The following is a 21,870-nucleotide window of genomic DNA, read 5'->3' as shown; positions in this document are numbered from 1 at the left end:
TACATAGAGATGGTAAAGCTGTTCGCTGACTTTGGATGAGAGAACGGTTTGTTTTTCTTTTCGGCTGTTTTGTTTTCTGGTTTTCCTTTCCCATCTTTATTGTTTTATTAAAAGTAAAAAAAATTCCTTTGACGGTGGTGAGAAAAAAAAACAGGGTCTGGATTTGTTTCTCAAGACCTTTACTTGCATGGTTACCTCAGTGCTTCGATCAAGTTGCCTGCCGATTATACTGCTGGAGTTGTGGTTGCATTCTATGTGAGTTCATCCATGTTCTTCATTAATCCTTTTTTAAAATTACGATAGTGGTTAAAGTTCTGATCAAACTAATTTGACTCGATGAGTTTGTCAAAAGAAATCCCAGATTTCTGTTCGAGAATCCGATCAAAATCCACATGATTGTGAACATGTTAAACTTGCCTCTGTTGATTAAATTTTGTGATGAGTTCATGATAGTTTCCCTTTTTCCCAATATGTATATTGTTGCAGAGATTTTCATTTTCAAGGAGATGACTCCTGGAAAATGAATGTCCTGAAAATGGATTCTTCTTTTATGTGATCAAATGGTGATATATTCGAGAAGAAACACGACGAAATAGATTTCTAGTTCTTGGGTAACATCAGAGGTAAAGATTGGAGAATTCAGACCAATGTTTATGGCAATGGAAGCACCAATGTTGGCAGAGAAGAAAGATACAATCTTTGGTTCGATCCAGCTGATGATTTCCATCAGTACACCGTTCTCTGGACAGATTCACACATCATGTAAGCATCGAAAATCTACGCCCAAGTAATTCGTATGCAATGATGAATATGGATATGGGAATGTTACCCTTTAACGTCCTCCGAATATATGTGTTGAGACTCGCATCCCGAGTCCGAATATCATAGGCTCTCACCATCTCTCCTATGATCCCGCTGATGATTTCCATCAGTACACCATTCTCTGGACTGATTCTCACATCATGTAAGCATCGGAAACATTTGACCAAGTCACTCGAATTCAAATATTAGTATATTACCCTTTAAAGACGCTCCAAATACATGTGTCGAGATTTGCATCCCGAGTCCGAATGCCATAGGCTCTCACCATCTCTCTCATGATCCTGCTGATGATTTCCATCGGTACACCATTCTCTGGACTGATTCTCGCATGTAAGCATCGGAAATCTATGCCCAAGTAACTCATGTTCAACGAACATGGACTCACATCCCGAGTCCAAATCCTTTATTTTTCATCTCTGCTCCAACCACGACAATTTTTAACCACTGAAATGTATGATTAGCTGTTTTGAAGAGTTTCTGGTTTTGATGTTGATGCTTCTATTGTGATGTAGGGTTGGGTTTCTTATTTTGGTATGTTTATTATATTACATAATGTGAACTCTGGTTTTAGCTTCTAATGGCATCCCCTGTTTCATCCCTCTCTAGTTTTTTTCTTATAATAGCAAAACTAAATTGTCCGCTTATACGCTACGTGGACTCATGAATGTCGGATACGTACACGTATCCGACATGGATATATTTTTTTTTGCAGATTTTATGTGGACAATATTCCCATTAGGGAGTTCAACAGAACGGCTGCAATGGGTGGAGATTTCCCCTCCAAGCCAATGTCTTTGTATGCTACAATATGGGATGGATCCGATTGGGCTACCAATGGTGGCAAATATAGAGTCAATTACAAATACGCTCCTTACGTAGCCGAATTCTCAGATTTGATCCTTCAAGGCTGTGCGGTTGATCCGATTGAGTTTTCGTCAAAGAGGTGCGACAACATTCAAAGTCCGGAACAACTCATGACCGGTATCACCCCCGTCGCGGAGAAGCAAGATGGGTAGCTTTAGGAGGAAGCACATGATATACTCCTATTGCTATGACCAAACCAGGTACAAAGTCCCTCCTCAGGAGTGTTCGTTCAATCCCCAAGAAGCCGAACGACTCAAGAAGTTCGATCAGGTCACGTTTGGAGGAGGCAGACGCCACAATGGGAAACGACACCACCGCAGCCGGGCAAGCCGGTCCAAGGCTGATTCCATTTGATAAAAATAAGACCTTGCATCATGATTTAGTTGGGGGGATCGGTTTTGTGTATAGAGAGCGACAGCTGATATACAAACATATCTTCCATATGTTTTTAGGTTTCCCAGCCCATTTTTATCATTTATGATACTTCTCTATAGCTTTTACAGATTGGGCTCAATAAAATACTTTTTTTTCAGTTTGAAGTTGCATTTTCCTTTTTTATTGAACAAAATACGTGTTTATTTAACTGATAAATTATAATGAATAATATACAAATTATTCAAAAATAACTTACCAAACTCTAAAATATAAATATTCAATTCAAAAGCGATGTTTAATTTTTTTTATTATAGCCACCATTAAAGAGCATACACATGATTGCGTCATCTCTAAGCCATTTTTGCTCATCTTCACTCTCTCACACACAGGAAAGTTCACTTCTTTTTCGCCCAAAATAGTATTTTGAAAATACCATTAAACCCAAACCCTAAATCTCTAGTTTTTTTTTTTAATTTTAAAAAAGGGTTCTTTGGCACTCACGTCCGTGTGTTGAACCACTGTAGCTCCACACGCACAAAACAAACAAAGACCTATTTTTTCCCCAGATCCGACTAAACTAGACCAACCCCAATTTCCATATTTGATTTCGTCATTGCTTTCTCTCCTTACCCACCCACACCCTTTTCCCATTGCGAATCTTCCATTAGATCGGGTTAAATCCTGCAAACAAGGAAATAAAAGACACCCGTTTGTTTTTTGTTTCACGGAATTGTTTTAAAGTCGAGTTATTTAAGAGTTAACGTGATCCGATTGGATTTTGTGGGATTTATATCAATTAGATCTGAATTACGGGTATTTTAGCTCATACATGTTGTTTTAGTACTCTGGGTTTATTGTTGAATTGGTTTAGGGAGGTTGTTTTTTTTCCTCAATGGCAATGCCATCGGGAAATGTAGTTTTATCTGATAAAATGCAGTTTCCTGCGCCTGCAGCTGCCGGATCTGGCAGTGGCGGCGGTTCTGGTGGAGTCGTAGGTGGTGTTCGTGGAGGAGGAGAGATCCATCAGCATCAGCTCCGGCAATGGCTCCCCGATGAGCGTGACGGCTTTATCTATTGGTTGCGAGGGGAATTCGCCGCTGCCAATGCTATGATTGACTTCCTCTGTCAACATTTGCGTGAGGTTGGCGATGTCGGGGAGTATGAAGCCGTCGTAGCTTGCATTCAACAAAGGAGATGCCATTGGAACCCCGTGCTTCATATGCAGCAATACTTTTCGGTTGCTGAGGTTTCGCAGGAGCTTCGACAGGTTACGTGGAGATGGAGACAAAGGCATTATGATCAAGGGAAGGTTGGGGGAAAGGAATTTAGAAGATCCGGCGGCATCGGGTTTAAGGGGCATAGGGTGGAAGTGGCTAAAGAAGTGCAGAATTCTGGGGTGGATAGTGATGGGAATTCGACTGTCACCGCAGTTTCGGACCGTAACGAGAATCGGAGTGAGGAAGTTAGACCGAGTGGTGGAGTTGCAAAGACGGAGGATAAGAGCACGGCCTCGGTTGTCACAGAGGATAAAAAGGGTAACTACTTGAATCGTGTTTCATTTTCATATGCTTTACTTACATTGTGGTGAAACTGAATGATGTATTGTATTGTTAGCTTGATATGTTTGGTCATCTATTTGTGATGGAGATGACTGGAATTTGTATTTACTTGCTTAAAAAGCATGGTGTATCTGTATATGCTGCATATGCCTTCTTTCTTGGATTTGGCAAATTATCCTGAACTAGAAAGTAATAGTTTGTTTTTTTGGTAAGTTTTCTATTAAAATTAAAGGATTTTAAAGCAAGCTTTTTTAATTGGAAATTACTATCTCATTCCATGCTTGCCACTTGGTCTTGAATATTCATCTACCTACAAACCTAATTAACAGTTGGGGATTGTTAAAAATATATAAAATATATAAGAGGCATGCAGAAGATTTAAACTCATACTTTATTACCAAATCTTGTAGAGGATAAATAACTTGGAGTGTCATGTTGTGAAAAGTATTTGTTTGACATACTTTTATCTTTTAAGGTATCCCAATAGAGACTTTCTAAATTTAATTAGAATTGCATTTTAGCATGGGACATTTTATATCAGTTCAGAAGGCAATCATCCTGGTTTTTCCTTTAACTTTCAAGGATATTTTCTTTTGTTGTTTTGTGAAGGTTCTTTTGATTCATTTTTAAGCTTTCTTTGTGATACCACATTGGCTAATAATTACTTTTTTTCAGAAAAAAAGGTTAATTGATACACTTTATTGTAATTATGTATCCTACTCAGATGTTGGTTCCAAACCTCATGTTGATAATGCAGAACCTGGAACCCAGGATGTAAATGGAGGGTACACATTAAGCTATAAAGGTACCACCTTTTACTTTTGTTATCGGTTTCCTTTTAGCTCTTAGAAGGTCCTGAACTTGGAAGCTTCTCTGTTTATGAGTATCAGTGCTGTACATTTAAGGTTCACTTGATTCTTTCTTGGACCAAGACTTGAACTTTCCCAAATTTATTTGTCTATTTTTAGAAAAAAAATGAAAAAGAAAATCATTTCTTTCTCATAGCTCGGAAGTGTGGGAATTAACTGGGTAAGGTATTTAGCTATTACATGTTTGATTCAATACCTGCACCATATGTTGAACGCTTGAACTCATATTTCAGGTTTTCTGAATAATTCCTTAGCGTTTAACTCTGATTTCACTATGTTTTGTCATATTAATATATATCTTTTTTATTAATGATCTTTTAGGGAAAGATCTACATTCATCCCAAAATCAGAATGGAAAGCAGAATGCTACGGGTCCAAAACTTTTGTTTGCAACGAGATGTTTGACGGAAAAATGGTAATGCTTCACTATCCCACCCCTTCCTCCCCTACTGTTTCAACTTCTTATAAGCCTTTATTTGTATGTTAAGGTCAATGTGGTGGATGGGCTAAAATTGTACGAGGAACTGTTTGATGAGAAGGAAGTTTCAAATCTTGTCTCATTGGTAAATGATTTAAGGGCCGCAGGGAAAAGAGGAGAATTTCAAGGCAAGTAATCTTGCAAGTTCATTTTTTTTCTTGGTCAAGCTAGAAGGAAGTAACTTTAATAAACTGCATTTGTTCCTTGGAAACTTTTATCCATAGGGTCGATTTTTCAAATTTCTGATGCAATGAGAATGGAAAGAAATATGAATGATCAATTCCACATAAAGAAAAGTTTGAATTTCGTTATGTGATGTATGCTTTACCCGAGTAACCTATTTAGTGTGGAATGATATCTGAGCTGTTACTCAATTGGACTCATGCTTTAAATGCTTGCATGGGTTGACCATATGAGTGGCTGGTCAAAAGGGCTCATAGCTTGGCTGTCCTATTGGCAAACATGATCTTCTGACCTTTATGGATTTGTATTTGCTCGTTAGCTTGTTTCCAAGTGGAACTAGATCATGAATATGATCATTGAAAATAGGTCTGAATATTGATCAATTTTCAGGTTGGCTCAATCTTGTGTCATGTAATTGAACGTACAGCATCTCCTGCTATAACTCACTTTACCCGCATACCGTAAATCATGGTTCTTTTTGTTTATCTATTACTACTATTATTCTTGCATGCTATAACTTCTTGGAACGGGTAGAGATTGCATGTTATTTTATGTTTGACTCCATTATAACATGTAGGTTTTTCACTGTTCTAGCACTTTCTAATGAACATAATACCAACTGCCTGGGATTAATATGATGAGTACATTGTTTATTATAATGAATAGACAAAAAAGTGTTAGAAAAAGGACAGCATCTTGGTGGCGGGCATCGGAAAACTCTCAGTTTCCTTGAACCACTTGTGAGGATAAATATAGCTTAGCTTGCTTGTATCACTAAGCTAGATGTATTTTGAATCAAAAGAGAGGTGAATAATCTACTGCTTTTCGTGATAATCATGGTGTCTGCCTGCATGTAAATTGACCAATGCATGTTTGTTTTGTTGTATAAATCTCAGCTAGAATTTAGCTCTGTAGGGCAGTCACGATAATTAGCCTATAAATTTGTATTCGAGTCTTGCTTAGGTCGGAAAATTTTAACTGTTTAGTATGGTTTCCCTTACTGTGGTGCAACTGCAAGGAACTTAATTATGTGGAGTTAAGGTATCCTAACTTCCAGAAGAAAAAAGTGTTTACGACATGAGAATATTGGAAAATAAGTCCTAGACAAACCGAAATGTATGAACAGGATAGCTGGTTCCTTTTTATTTCAAAATTATTTGCATTCTGATATCAGTAAAAACTGAATTGTTAAGTAATAATTTACGAGAAGCAGGTCAAACATATGTGGCTTCAAAGAAGCCAGTGAAGGGACATGGTAGAGAGATGATCCAGTTGGGCCTTCCAATCGCCGATGCACCTCTAGATGTTGAAACTGCTGCAGGGAGTTCCAAAGGCATGTTTTTGTGAAGTGCCTTCCCCTCCTTGACCCCCCCCCCCCAACCACAACGCAAAAAACACACACATGCACAAAGAAAGTAACTAAATGCTTTTAAAGTAACTATACTTCAATTGCTTTCTAATTTGATTGAGCTTTACCAGAGCGGAGAGTCGAAGCCATTCCCTCCTTGCTGCAAGATGTTATTGAACGTTTGGCCACCTTGCAGGTTATAACTTCAAAGCCGGACTCTTGCATCATTGATGTCTATAATGAGGTAGGTAATGAAGGTGCTTCTGGTGGTTTTGCTTGCATGAAATGAGCTTAAGTGTTAATACTAATACTAAGTTTTTCTTTTCAAATTTCAAGGGGGATCATTCACCGCCTCGTACGATACCACCTTGGTATGGGAAACCCGTTTGCATCATGTTCTTGACCGAGTGCGATATTACTGTTGGAAGAGTAATTGCATTTGATCATCCTGGGGTCTTTAGAGGCTCTCTAAAGCTTTCTCTTGCACCGGGGTAATTATTTAACTGTTTTCTCTCGATCAATGTGCTTGGAGAACAGTGCATGTTTAGAATTGAATAATATCTATATAAATTTTCCCCAGATTACATATTTTGATCATTTTCCTGATATTATGTGGTCCATAACTATCATGCAGTTCTATACTTATGATGCAAGGAAAATCAGCTGATTTCACCAAACATGCACTTCCTTCCGTACGAAAGCAACGCATACTTATCACGTTTACAAAGTATCAACCAAAGAAACTCATGACTGACAACCAGAGGCTTCCTTCACCTTCGGTTTCTCAGCCATCAAAATGGAGTCCTCCACCTAGTAGATCACCCAATCATTTTCGCCCTTCTGCCGGTGCCAAGCCTTATACAGCAATACCACCAACGGTTGTATTCCTGGCCGCACCAAATCGCCCACAAATTCCACCTCCAAATGTTGTTCAACCTTTATTTGTGCCCGGTTCAGTTCCTCCTGCAATACCATTTCATGCTCCGGTTCCAATCCCACCTGTTCAATTGGGTGGCCGGCTCCTCCTCCAATGCATCCTCCACCTCGCCTACCTTTTCCCGGCACTGGAGTTTTCCTTCCTCCACCAGGCTCCAGTAATTCATCATTGCTGGAGTTAACTACTGCTACCGAACTGAACGTCCCGGCAGACTCAACTTTCCAACCGGAAAAAGAGAACTGCATCGGGAAAGCTAATCTTCATACAACTTTAACTAATGGGAGGTTGGATGAAAAATCTCCGAAACAAGACTGCAAAGGAAGTGTAGAAGGAACTGGCAATGGGGTAGCCGTGAAGGAAGCTCAACAAGGTGCCGACAATAACGTCGAGCAAACCTGCTAGTAGTTCAGTCCAGAGAAAGAGAGGGAAGGCAAAAGAGGTAGCCAGGTAGGCTCTGAACTGCAATGAGTTTAAAGAGCTGCAACATTCGAGACTTACATGGTTTTTTGGTTATATTATATGAAAATCACACGCTAGGTGGACACTCCATATCCATAATTTAAATTTGGTTCTTATTATTTCAGTTCGAGTATTGCTGAGTTCAACTCGACTCGAAATTCCTGAAATAGAGTTTGAATCGATTCGAAAATTCGCGTACCTAAAATTTTCAAAATCTACTCGAATTCGAAATCATGAATTGAAGCTCGTAAAAGTTCGAAATGAAAAAAAATCTTAAACTTAAATGGATTGAAGTCTTAAACCTTAAATACATTAAAATTTTATATTAATTTTTTTAAAAAAATCAACACATAAATGTTAATATTAATTTATTTTTTAAAAAATAAAAATTTAATATATTATATTTTTGAGCTGTTCACGATCTTTTTGAGTCGAGTATCAAGTAGTTTATTTCGGCTCGTTAAAAACTCAAATCGAGCTCAATTCAAGTCCATCGAGTCGAGTATTTATCGAGTTTTGATCAAGTGTATCGAATAACTTATGATTTGTTTCGTCTCATTTACAACCCTAGGGACTAAAAGCAAAATTAGACCTATAAAAATATAGACTATATTCCAGAGTTTATCCGAATATGCCCTGGATTATACCTTTGAAAAACGTTATTGACAACTGGAAATACAGCAGACATTCAATCATCAAACCAATAATTTTTTTGAAAGATCAATCAGTTTCATGCTTCTGATTCTCTTCTTTAATAAATGAGATTCACTAATTAATAAATAATTTTCTCCCCAATATTCCCTCATGAATCATGCTTCTGATAAATTAGTTGACCATATTTCGGGGTAAGGGGAGGTAGGATAATAGGCTGTTCCCAACGTTAGGTTGAGAGCAACTTCCATGGAAGACCTCCGGCAATTATGAATTGCCCACCGTGGGACTCGACCATTGATTAAATAAATTCTAAATTTAATGTTGACTAGTCTCTTGAAAATCAAAGCACGAGGACTAAATTCTAAATTTAAAAAGTATACATGGACTTGAAACATACTTTAACCTATAATAGTAACGGGGCCTTAAGGCCAACTAACGTGCCGTGAACAAATTCTTTTGCCATACGAGTCTGCTATTATATTAATTATCAAACTTCATTATTACATAAAACCCTACAATTTAAGTTAACTACATGCTAATGATTATCAGAGCCCAGGATTTTTATAGTATATTATACTTATAAAAAATAATTTTATATAAGTTATAAGTTGAATTATTTTTAATACTTATTATAAAAGTTAATTTTCTCTAATATTTATTATTGTGGGTTCAATTTTTTCTAATATTTATTATTAGAGGTCTACGTTTATAATTTTTTCTAATATTTGTATAAGTGTCCAATTTTTTGTTAATATTTTTTCTGACATTTGTTATTAAAGACCCAATTTTTTCAATATTTATTATCAAGAGTCTATTTTTTTTCAATATTTGTTATTAATAAGCGTATTTTATAATTTCAATTTCTTTTTTAATATTTATTTGTAGTCAAGAGTCCAATCTTTTCATTACTTTTTATACATGTCTAATTTTTTTCCAATAATTTTTATTATGAGTATTCTCCTAAAATTTACTTTTTCTTTTAATATTTGTTATTAGAGTTCCATTTTTTCAATATTTGTAATTATGGAACTACCCTTAATTTTTTTTCAACACTTGTTATTAGGAACAATTACTTAAATAACGGACTGTAACCACAACAATGATCGTTATGCAGTGACAACGATATCGTCTGAAACTGTATATATTCACAAATGTTATGTCCATAATAGCATATATTATTAAAATTTCACAATCACAATATTTGTAGTGACTGTAATATCATTCGTTATGTCTATAATAACAATAAATACAACACGGTCAAAAACACAAATAAAAGTTGTAATTTAAATCCTTGATAAGGGCCTAATTTTTTGGTTCATCGGGTCTTGATGATTATCACTAAGACAAATAACCAAAACACTTGGAGCATGAAGCAACATCCTGGCTGAACTTGCAAATCAACCCAAATTGTCTTAATTTCACAATAGATTACTACAAAATAAAAGTTTAGTTTAATTAAGCAAATAACATTCGATTAACAATTTGAAATTCGAATCTTAACATCAATAACGAAAAATAAATACATAGTTCAATATTGTCAAAATTAACAATGTTTCTTCCTTTGGTTGCTTAGATAGGCACATAAAGTTGTTTGGAAGTGCTCCATTTGTGCAAAACATCACCAAAAACATCATAGAATTTAATGTTGAGTTCTGTCTTAGTCATCTCCACGGACATGAAACCTTGTCCATCATGGTACAGTTTCATTTCTTGTGGGTTATTCCAAGTACCATCATCTCCCCTCCATGCCCTTGAGCCCCCTCCACTTGTCATGAATTGGATCCCACTGGCACCATAATCACACACTTTTAGTATAATAATACATATACATACATACATACGTACGTATACGAATGTATGAAAGCATGCATGTACCTCTCGATGCTGCTTATATGCTGTAGGCAATGGTCATGTCCGTTGATGTAAAGATCAACATCGTATGCCTGAAGAAGAGGAAGAAGATGAAGGGCGAGCTCAAGTGTGTTCCCATGCTGTCCGGCACTTTTGATTGCATGGTGTCCCGCTACTATTTTCCACTTTGCCGTCGAGTCTCTTAGACCCGATTCCACTTCCTATATAAAAACGTCACCATTTTATCGAAACTACGATACTTATATTCAATACAAATTCGGATACGACATTTTACCGTCAAAAGATTGTTGAGGTATTCCTTCCTGGGTAATATGCCTTTCCAGTCATAAACATGTTCTTCTGGGTCAGTGAAGTAGTTGGACACGAATGGAGTAGTGTCTACAAAGAAAAATTCTGCCATTTCTGCCAATAAATAATGAGAAAAATATATTAAAAATGTGTTAAAACAAATAATATATATATATATATATTTATATATACATGTAAAAGCTTAATTACCAGGTCCAGCATTAAGGATGAAAGATCGTAAACAAAGCCATCTTCCATCCATCTTTCTAAGCATGGGGCTCAATTGAGCCTCAACGTTGCCCCTATAATCATGATTACCCAACACTGCAACCAAAATAATTTAATTAATCTTAATGTGATTATACTATTTCGATTAAAATAAATAACGATATTTTAAAAGTTGTGAGATTAAATTGAAAATACGTAACGAGAGAGAAGGTGATCGAAGATTAGTACCGGTGTACCATTGTTTTTGCAAGCTGGGAGCTGTATAAATATCAGTGAAGGATTCATGGAATGCCGGATCGTCGACTCCGGTCAGTCCGTTCTCGTAAAAGTTATCTCCGGTTGAGATTACGAAGTCGATATCTAATTTCTCTCCGGTTATTCCCATCTGCAACTCATACATATGATTTTGTGTTGATCATGAATAGTTTAATAAACATTAATTATGTTTTTCATAAAATAGTTTTAAGAGAGAATAGACAGTACCTGAAGAGCAACTAGAGATTGGTTATAGAGTCCTCTTCTTCCCCAATCTCCGAGCACCAAGAAGCTCAGCGATCCGTCCGGTTTCGCGGCGTGTTCGAAGCGTTGAAGCTCCGCCACACACGAGACGATGAACAACCCGAGAATCGACGAGAACACAAGCGTTCGATCCATAGCTTTCTCTTGGTTGAAAGAATGGAGAGAATGAAAAACAGGGAAAGAAAGATGCGACCATGGAATCGAATGGAACGCTGGCAGGCTATTTATAGTAGAGGGTTCCGAAACAAGTTACTAAGTTAAAGCATCACTACCAAATATAAATGTCGAATACGAATATTTATTTTTTATAAGGGTAAAATGCATCATTCCACACTGAATTCTGTTCTCTCTCCTGTTGTACTCATTGTGCTTTCAATTTTTCTAATTTACTGACTGAACTTTTGAATTACTCCTGTTTCGATCACTCTGAATAATTTTATTATTAATTTTTTATGATGTGGTATTTATTATTATTATTTTATATAAAAATAATTTAAAATATAAAATAAAAATGAAAGGTGGTCAGACGTCATTACCAAACATCGTCGTCTATCGCAAATGGTGGATATAATTACACGAATAGATCATACGTCGATGTTTATTCTGATTTAGATCGAGATATAATTACAAAAGGAAAACGACGTGCATGATGAATGAATGATGGAATCACATGCATGATGCATGGAAATGAGTATAATAATAAGAGGTTGCAGAGCATCATGTTATCCTATCCAATATCCTCTGCCATGGGAGAGATTCACTGCAACCTGCTGCTGCAATCAGTATGAAACTCCCACCACTTATCCAAATCTTGAGGAGCTTCGATTTCCTCGAGCCTACCAACAGATAATCCCCAGAAAATAGTTAAATATTGAGCAATGGTATGAGGCTACTCAACCACTGCAATCATCATCCAACACTATATTATTTTATGTATATAATTTCATTTGGACCATTCTGCTGCTGAATATATTATTTGTTCTTCTTTTCAAATAAAGTTGCTCATATAATATAGCCACTTGGTTTTGCATAACTGGCGTTATCATGATTCTCCACTTTGATTCAGCAGTGGCCGATGCTCATATATGGATGATTGAATGTTATTTGATGATTTGATTCCATGTTAAGCTTTGTAAATGATCCATGTCCAATTAGGAATGGTCATAATTTAAGTTGGATAGGATTTTTGACTCATTCGCTAAATTCGGATTAGAAAAGTTTCACTCAATTCGAAATTTGATTTAATTTTTGAGATAAAAATTTATATTCGACCAGACCCAATCAAACACAAATATATGTAAGATAAAATATGGATCTAATTAAAAAATATAAAATAAAGGAGTATCATAGAAATTATTACTAAATACATAAAGATTACTTATATTATTATTCTCAAACTCAAATCCTCAAAATCTTATGGAAAACAAATAATACTATGGTCAAATGTTCATCCCAATGTCCAATCCATTTGGAAAAGGATAAAGTACATCAAAGGCCACATAACTATGCTCAGGTGATCGTTTTAGCTATTGAACTTTTAAAAGTTATGAAATAGTCGTTAAATTTGTTGAATTGTTATAAAATGATAATTGTGACTTTATAATGAGTGTAAAAAAATTAATAAAATTAATAATTCATTTTATAACAATTTGATAAAATTTAAAGACCGTCTTATAACAATTCGTCTTCGAGGTATACCCTTAATTTAATGAGATATCTTTTGGGCCAAGTTTTGATAGTTTTAGCCCTTTTTGGTTCTAGATCTAAGAGAGTTGTATACCCATAATTTAATGAACTTTGGGCTCTTAACTCTTAATCATGGCAACCTGATACATGAGATTGGACCCATAGAGCCTAATTGGCTTTCTTGAGGACCATTGTAATGGGACATGTTTACTGTTGATGCAACATTTTATTGATGAAGCAGTAAATTCGAAGAGAAAAAGGTAACAACATGGAAATCAAACATCAAAAACTCTAAAAAAAAAAAAGCAGCCTCAGGGAGGAGAATTCTCAGCTTCACATGCAGCAGTTGCAGTCCCTTTGAGGTAACACTTCTTGTTGTTGTTCAACCACGTCTTGAACGTTAGCCTGCTGACACTGACCCGCTCGCAGAACCTGTTGATCTCGTCATGTCGACCTTTGTCCCGCATACACCACCCGAGGCTCTCCGCGAATTCTCTCATCGCTCTCTCTGTCCCGCACTGAATTTCGATTTCCTCTGCTTGACCTTCACTTCGTCCGAAGTAGACGGCGTCGGCGGGACAACAACGCCGCGCTGCCGGGCCATCCTCTTCACCTCTCTCAGACTCATAAAGGATTTGTGATCAGGAGATCGTTTCAAGTCTACTACGACTTTCCGATGGTAGTTTCGATGGCAGCCGCAGGCTTCAATTTGGGTACTGCTGATGGTGTTACCTTGGATGAACTCGGTGCAACCGTCGATCGCGTAGCCGCCGAGTGAGCATGCATGGTTTCTCTGGCAGTCTCTGTAAATCTCTTTCTCCATCTTCACTGATCTCTCTTTCAAGTGCTAAGGATTGACACAAAAGCACGGGAACAAAATATTATATTGAGAGGAGGTTACAAAAGCAGTAGATTCCTCTCATGAATGTCTGCAAAATGGCACATTAAGGACTAATGGGCTAATGGGATAACTCTTACAGTCATACATTCTCGATTTCCTCGTGACAAGCCATTGTTACATCGTAACGTTTTTCAGGGTCATTGTAGCACCGTAACGGCATTTGCAACATAGAAACATATTTTTTTTAAGAAATAAATCACAAATTTAGTTGTTTTTTCAATTTGGTTGAACAAATAAACAAACAAACAAATAACTAAGCGTAGTTACAACTATCCTATAGCTGATATAAAGAGGATCCGTCACCTTAAATCTACTGTTTTATCTTTCTCATTTTTACCGGCGCTTCGGATTTACCGACGATTCGGAAAAATGAGTATATGGAAGAGGGCCGCCGCTGCTATCAAAGACAAGAAAAGCCTAATCGTCGCCTATTTTTCAACGAGAAGTTCCCACAGGGATCTTGATTTCAAGGCTGCCATTATCAAGGCCACGAGTCATGATGAATACGACGTCGGCGAACGCCACGCACAGATAGTTTTGTGGCGGATTCGAGCTTCTCCGAACAACGTATATCCTCTCATACGGGTTTTGTCTAAAATGATGGAGAAGACTCGGAGTTGGATGGTTGCCATCAAAGGTTTGATGCTCATGCAAGATCTCATTCATCGTAAGATCCCGGCCATCGAAAAGATGGACTGTTTGCCGTTCGATTTGTCAAGTTTCGGTGACGAACGTTCGAATATAAGCAAAACATGGGGTTTCGATATTTTTATTCGTCGCTACCTTGCGTTTCTTGATGAAAGATGTGGCATTTGGCTCGAGGAAGAAGAGGAAACTGCGAAGGATAGTCCACTGATGGTTCAGCAGCTTTCGAAGCTTCGAAAATTGCAGCTTTTGCTCGACATGTTACTTAAAATTAGGCCTCCAGCAGCCGGTAAAAGGAAGGCCTGCTTAATTTTCGAAGCCATGGATTGTGTCGTCATCGAGATCTTCGACTTTTATAGCAGAATATGCAATAAGATTGCAGAGGTCTTATTGGAAGTACATTCAGTAGGTAAACTTCAAGCATCAATGGCGCTCGAGATTCTTCGGAAGGCAACGACACAAGGTGAAGAACTTTATTGATATCTCGAATTTTGCAAGGAATACGGTGTTTTAAAAGCCAACAAATTTGTCACGGATACATAGATTCCAGAGGAAGACGTCGAAGAACTCAAGAGAATAATCAATGGAGCTTCAGACAAGACATACGAGGACGGCGGTTTTCGGAAAAAGAACCAGACGGCATTGGTTGTAAGAGAAGAACGCAATGCCATTGTTGAACATAGAGATAAAAAGGAAACACTGAAGACAATAATAATAGACAAATGGGAGGTTTTTGATGATGATATAAACCACACTGCAGATGATCAACAAGAAGCTGTAAATAATCCCTTTGAAATCCCAGATCTTATTAGCTTCTAGAATTAGTTGGAACAATTAAAACTTGTATTTATGTGTATATATGTATGTATGTAGGAAATTAAGACATTCTTGAAGCAAAAACATAAATGAAAACACTAAATGGTCCAGAAAAAACCCCGATGATGTTCGAATGTACATGTGTGAAGCAGGGGCCGTAAGCGATGGAGTGGCACTGGTAATGTCGCACTATCGTCACCGTCGATTTAAATCTACCTGATAGTTACAAGTTTGTTGGTACCATGTCTAGCCCAATGAGTCCTCAAGTCGATTGAATTACTGTAGTTATAGTTTTCAGCTGCGAGTTTCTCCAGCACCTTCTTGAATTCCCCTCGACTCATTTTCCGACCGGCTATCCTCGCACCACGCCGCGTGGTGCTCATTGGCAAAGGACACATGGATACATTTGTAGTGCAACGTGCGGATTGCCAACCACCACAGCCTCCATCGATAACATTGCTGAGGGGTTACGGTACACTAGCAAACTCTGCCAACCGCCCTCTCATCTCTTGTTGAAGAATCGAGTGGCGGCAGCTGAATTGGCAATGAATGAGCTGGCCAAAGTTCCCGGTAGGATGCCAAAATTAGGCGAAACAGCCGGTAACAAGTTGAAAAGCTTTTCCCTCTGGCTAATCCACTATCGCTAGCATAATTCATGGAGATGAACTTTTCAAGTTCGAGTCAAAAGAAATTTGCTTTGGATATGAACTTGATTAAGACTTTTAACACACCAATATTCTACAAGTTGACAATGTATATGCTTAAAATTAGTAAAATTCTGAATCATTCCCATCAAACTTGACAGCAATTGACAACTCAACTACTTTCTTCAAATCCATTTTTACATATTAGTCCATGAACCCTGACATGTTACAGTTTCTAAAACATCAACACAAAGTTCGATCACTTGTTTGCAGATTCGACAACGTGAGATGTTGGTCTTGGATTCTCCATCGAACCCAGATCTTCAGTGCCGACATGCAATCGATGTTAGAAAACAAGAACGAAATAGATATGAACACAAGCTAGACTTTTATTTCGGATTTCATTTCTGTCATATCAATGTAAAAATTATTCAAATCCCCCCCTGTTTAGGGTCTTGTCAATCATATCCACAACAAAATCAAACACTTTGTTGTTATAATCTAGTATATTGGTTTGTGTCGTTTGGACCAATCTGGAGAATTAAAAATGATTATCTGGTCGTCCATAGCCCCTGATTGATGCCATAATTAAGCTCTTCCATTTATTTTCCTTGTTAGTATCTTTCTGCTCATGATGTAAAGAAATTAACCATCTTGTTGGACACAACAATATGCATTATAAGTATTATCTCGTGTTTATCCTAAAATTATTTCTAGATCCTGATAGTAAGAATTGACTGTTTGATGGGACACAATTCACAAACTTCGCTCAACCTTGGGCTATTGCGCTCAATTATTAGTAGGCAAAGTCTCTTTCAGTAATAATGCTTCTGCAAGCACATAACACCACCATTTACAACAATGTTTCCTTTTCTTTCCAATAACTTTTTTTCTCATAAACCAAACAAGAAAAACCATGAATTGAATCTTCAATGTCTTCTAAGATGTGCAAGCTTTTCTTCTGATACAACTGCTAGCTATTTTCGCGTACGACTGATATTCATAAAACCAAACGCAGTGGGGTCAAATCCATGGACTTCTGGAGACATAAAATTGACCTAACGACTACCATAGTGATTACTGACCACCATTCTCAAGATTTTGTATTGAGCTTTTTAAATTTGTTTTGGTTATATCCATTCATCTCGGCATACATCCGAGGGTAAAGACAAGTGCATGGCGACAAGGAAAACTTATCATTGTGTAGCCATAATAAATATCATATATGCATAGGTTTTTGACTACTCATTCTTCCAAAATTATACAGTTATAGTCCATGCAACTGAGTCTTTCATCTCCCTCTCCATTAAAATCATTAAATCCAGAATTTATATATCTAAATCATATTTCAAATACTCTTTCTTAAATAAATAGAAAATCTTTCGATAAATATGATATGAGTTGAATTGGTAAAGAATGAATGAGTGACATGTAGGTCCTTGTTAAGGGGGAGTAAAGCTCAAGGAAGAAGATTTTTCTTTTTCTTTCTTTTGGATATTGAGAAGGCAACGAGGTGTTGCAGACGTATTGTCTGCCATGGCGGTGGAGGATTGTAAAGCCATAGATTTAGGGTTGTGCGGACACCTTTTTATTTTGGATGCAAACAGTAGTCTTATAGTAGCATTCAAGTCTCTCTTTTTGTTTCTGGATTACGTGTGGACCAACATCCAAATATGCCTGCAACTTTTAACATCCTAAGTAATATACATGGTCCTAAGTGAGTAATGCATTGGGACTTTTTTTTTTCATTCACTCAACAGTTTTTTACTAACGGTGTTATAAATGGGTTTTTATATAGATATAAAACGATATCGTTTTGGGTAAAAAATTGTTTTCTTAAACTGCGTCGTTTTAACGTTGTTAACTATTTAACGATAGAGTGACCAAAAAAACCCAATGTATTAAATTCAATAAGGAAATTGAAACTTTTAAAGTTCAATGAGCAAAATAGGAGAGAGTAAATTTTAGTGATGAAATTTATAATTTACCCTTTCTTAAAAGTCTAAAATGGGTTGGTAGTTGGGACAATTTTATGTTAGGAGACAATTTTAAACTTATAAAATTTTAGAAAACGAAAAATAAAATTTCAATAGAAAATATATAAATTTTTTTAAAATATATGATAACTTTAATTTTCTAGGAGAGGTGAAAGCCCCATCCCTCCATTCATCACTAGTCAATAGGATTTCTTAGAGGATAAGGTCAAATATGGATTTAAGGTAAAAAAATCCAACGCTATCTAAAAATAATAAAATAAATGACCTTTATATACTTATGTGTAATTGTTATAATATTCGCCTCTATATTTTTTAATTAGTTTTTTTATTTTACTTAATACATATATAAAAATACGTAAATATATTAGATTGAGTCGGGTGTAAGTTTTGACCCTAATCAAGTTTTAAGTCGTTAAAGTTTTTTTAAATCTTGGTCAACCCAAATAATGAGTAGATGAATATTATACTCAAATCAAGTTCGGATAAATAAAAAATTCAACCCAATCCGACCTTACGGGATAGGGGAAAAACACATGGTCCATTCCATCCTTCTTTTCATCTCTTTCCCTTAATTGTATACGGACAGACATTACAAACAAGTTGACAGTTGATTGGAAGAACAACCTCCATAAAGTAAAGGGTTAAAAGTGAAAACTTTAAAAGGTATGGGGGTAAAAATGATCTGTTTCAAATGTTGTGTTGGGGGTTAAATTGGCAATGGAGCTGTTAAATTAAGGCCTGGAAATAGGTATAGTTGTCTCTGAGGAGGGGCCAAAGTTTCAGAAAAATAGTACTTTTATTGACCTTATGGGAGCCGAACTAACTCCCCCTAACGATCTTGTCTAACTTTATATTTTTACTCTACTTTGATTTGTTTTTACCTTTGCACTTTTAATTTTTTTATCGTTTTGGGTAACTTTTTCCCTGCTTAATTGATTAATTACCAGAGGGCACTTTTCAGAAACCTGACAGTACCAACCAGACAACTTGTCAGCCTCGTCTAGAGATGAAGGACGAGTATAATTTTGTCGGTTCCTATCGTATTCACTTTAGTTAGTGAATTTGAATATAAATTTATTAGATAACGAATATAGATACAAAGTCATTTTCATCGTAAGTCGTAGATAAGTGATGAATTTAAAATCTTACACGTTTTGTATCTGTTTGTCTCGGATCCACCTATGCCATATCTACCAGACTACTAACTACTTACCATATAGATTTTTGATTATTATAAATTTAGATATAATTTTAAAAAATAATCTGTAAATTTTAAGATTTTATAACATATGACTTGTAATTTAACCTAATGTTAGGATATAAATATTTTTAGAATTGAAAAAAATGACTGTCCCTTTTTCCCATATATATGGGGTAAGGGGAGGTAAGATAGTAGGTTACCCCCAACACCAGGTTGAGAGCAGCTTCCGTAAGAGACTTCCGAATTATGAAATAGCCTCCGTGGGACTCGATCCCACGACCTCAAGGTTAAGAACCTTGTGCTCTTGAAGACTGTTGTTTTTCTTATATTAAACTGACGGGTATGAACGAGTATAGGTGGTACATACGGATATAAAATGGATTGTGTGTATCTAGTTTGATAGTGAGGGCGGAGGGGGATGAATTTTAAAATGTATTTGTGTGAGTGGGTGTGAATTTAAATTTTTTACCCATCATAAATAGTGAGTAGGTGGTAGATATAAAAATATAGGTGAATATAGAGATGGGGAAGTATATCTCTACCCGCCCCACTCGTTTATCATCCCTAGCCTCACCTCTCTTGTACTTTCTCTATTTTTTTCTTTGCTAAAATACGCCTTAAACCTTTCAATTATTAGTTAGATTACAAATAAGTCCCCTTTTTAAAGTTAAAATTTAGTCATTCAATACAAAAATATTATAATAGGTTATTTGACGTTAAATATTAGACTGGATAGAGATGTGACTTGATATAATAACAATTTTAGTCCCTAAAATTTATAAATACTATTAACTTGGTATTAATTCTAAACAGTACAATAAACTTAACCCTTCATATTTAAAAATTCTATTAACTTATTATTTGTTTTTCTTAAATTGTTTGTTATTCTCCTATAAATTTTATATTACTTTTATGTTAGTTTCATGATATAATAACAATTTAATAGTAATTTATTATTATTTTACTGATAGAATGTAACAATACAACTGTTGTTTTGATTCGATTAACTCATTTGATTTCATAACATCGTTAAAAATGACTAAAGTGATTGAAATTTTAAATATATATTATTAAATTTATTGACTTATTTTAAATTAGAATTAAATTGATAAAATGTAGAAGTTTTGATACTAAAACTATTACTATACTATACCACATTATACATATGTTTTAATTTCAAAGACAAAATGATCAGTTTGTAATAAGCATATTGCCAAAATTAAACCCCAATTTTTAACAAAATAGTCATTTTGTCCCCTATTCTATTTTTTTAGAGCATTTTGGTCCATAACGTTTTATTTTAGGGCAAAAATGCCCTTAACATTTTACAAAAACGTTAGGAGACAAAATGCTCTAAAAAAAGAACAGGGGCCAAAATGAAAATCTTAGTAAGCGTTATGTGCTATTTTTGGTAATTTGTTTAAAAAAAATATGATCCATTTTTACCCTTCTTTTAAAAAAACATGATCCATTTAAAACTAAACTAATAATTAAGTGACATATAGTGTATTCTACCCCCTTTTTTTCTATCTCTATATGTGAAATTTGAGAACCAGTAAACGTATACGTAAAAAGATGTGATCATACTTGCATTAATGCATCTCATCTTATCATAATTCTATAGGATTCCAAATTTTATGTTTAAATATTTTAAGTTGATTTAATTAAGAATATAATTGAAATTCAATGAGTGTAGCAGAAATATCAACAGTGTTGGATCAAGTGGTAAACAATTTGATTTTGTTTAAATCGGTCTCGAGTTTGAGACATTGTGTATGCAGAAATTCCCGTTGGATGACTCACCCACCAGAGTTAGGTGTATGATCTGAATCGGTCTAGATTAATCAAGGCAGAGCCTTTTGAACCGGAAGGTAGTGCCTTTTGAACCGGAAGGTAGTGGTGAGCAAAACTCGACTTGACTCGAAAAATAGAATTTTTTTCAATTTCGAGTTATTCGAGTCAACTTGAATTATAAATTCGGTTTTTGAATTCGAGACGAGTTGAAATTTTGAATTTTCGAAAAACTGAAAATTTGACTAAGTATTTTGACATTTTTACGATTTAGTCCATGATTTCATTATTTCTTCAATTCCTCCTTCATTTTAAGTCTATTTTCACCAAATTTGAACAACATGCTCTTAAATCATAGTAGAATACATGTTTACTTTCAATTCTGCTTTTTGATAACAAATTTTTATTTTTCAATTAAGTCCTTCAATTTTTCATAATCTCCTTATTTCTTCACTTTGTCATTTATTTTAAGTCCGTTTTTCACTAAATTTGAGTCACATGCTACTAAACCATAGCAGAGTACATGTGTACTTTCAATTCATATTTTTATAACAATTTTTTTATTTTTCAATTTAGTCCTTTAATTTTTCATAATATCCTTATTTATTCAATTCGTCATTTATTTTAACTCTATTTTTTATCAAACTTGAGCCACATGCTCCTAACCATAATAGAATACATGAGTACTTTCAATTCCTCTTTTTGATAACTAATTTTTATTTTTTCAATTTAAT

The 21,870-nt window shown here is 35.6% G+C and overlaps 2 protein-coding genes and 3 pseudogenes across 2 annotated transcripts; 3 read left to right on the top strand and 2 right to left on the bottom strand.

The window, feature by feature from the left end:
- Window positions 1–35: 35 nt before the first annotated feature.
- LOC120211317 lies at window positions 36–2,095 on the top strand (annotated as a pseudogene).
- A 661-nt stretch (window positions 2,096–2,756) lies between these two features.
- Window positions 2,757–8,015, top strand: LOC120211316 (annotated as a pseudogene).
- Window positions 8,016–10,116: 2,101 nt separating this feature from the next.
- Window positions 10,117–11,615, bottom strand: LOC120211241 (purple acid phosphatase 3-like). The gene is made up of 6 exons (XM_039209833.1): window positions 11,420–11,615; window positions 11,165–11,321; window positions 10,919–11,032; window positions 10,695–10,822; window positions 10,424–10,620; window positions 10,117–10,334 (listed from the first exon to the last, which is right to left on the bottom strand). Exons 1-6 carry the CDS (start codon window positions 11,588–11,590, stop codon window positions 10,118–10,120), a joined length of 984 nt encoding a protein of 327 aa, XP_039065764.1. The 5' UTR covers window positions 11,591–11,615; the 3' UTR covers window position 10,117.
- A 2,022-nt stretch (window positions 11,616–13,637) lies between these two features.
- LOC120211315 (zinc-finger homeodomain protein 14-like) lies at window positions 13,638–14,202 on the bottom strand. Its single transcript, XM_039209882.1, has 2 exons — window positions 14,128–14,202; window positions 13,638–13,988 (listed from the first exon to the last, which is right to left on the bottom strand). The coding sequence occupies exons 1-2, from the start codon at window positions 14,200–14,202 to the stop codon at window positions 13,638–13,640; spliced, it is 426 nt and encodes a 141-aa protein (XP_039065813.1).
- Window positions 14,203–14,411: 209 nt separating this feature from the next.
- LOC120211314 lies at window positions 14,412–15,506 on the top strand (annotated as a pseudogene).
- Window positions 15,507–21,870: the final 6,364 nt, after the last annotated feature.

This window comes from Hibiscus syriacus, unplaced genomic scaffold, assembly GCF_006381635.1.
Source record: "Hibiscus syriacus cultivar Baekdansim isolate YM2019G1 unplaced genomic scaffold, ASM638163v2 tig00109972_pilon, whole genome shotgun sequence".
Classification (NCBI taxonomy): Eukaryota; Viridiplantae; Streptophyta; class Magnoliopsida; order Malvales; family Malvaceae; genus Hibiscus; species Hibiscus syriacus.
Note: the sequence above shows the minus strand (reverse complement) of the source record. Positions and strands in the feature narration are given on the sequence as shown.

What these genes read in the sequence shown, in the direction of transcription:
- LOC120211241 (XM_039209833.1), bottom strand. Translation starts at nt 11,590, where the DNA reads ATGGATCGAACGCTTGTGTTCTCGTCGATTCTCGGGTTGTTCATCGTC. An exon ending in GCAAAAACAATGGTACACCG is followed by an intron (nt 11,033 to 11,164) that starts GTACTAATCTTC and finishes TTTTGGTTGCAG; the next exon opens with TGTTGGGTAATCATGATTAT. An exon ending in CATCCTTAATGCTGGACCTG is followed by an intron (nt 10,823 to 10,918) that starts GTAATTAAGCTT and finishes ATTTATTGGCAG; the next exon opens with AAATGGCAGAATTTTTCTTT.
- LOC120211315 (XM_039209882.1), bottom strand. Translation starts at nt 14,202, where the DNA reads ATGCCGTTACGGTGCTACAATGACCCTGAAAAACGTTACGATGTAACA. An exon ending in GTCACGAGGAAATCGAGAAT is followed by an intron (nt 13,989 to 14,127) that starts GTATGACTGTAA and finishes GTCAATCCTTAG; the next exon opens with CACTTGAAAGAGAGATCAGT.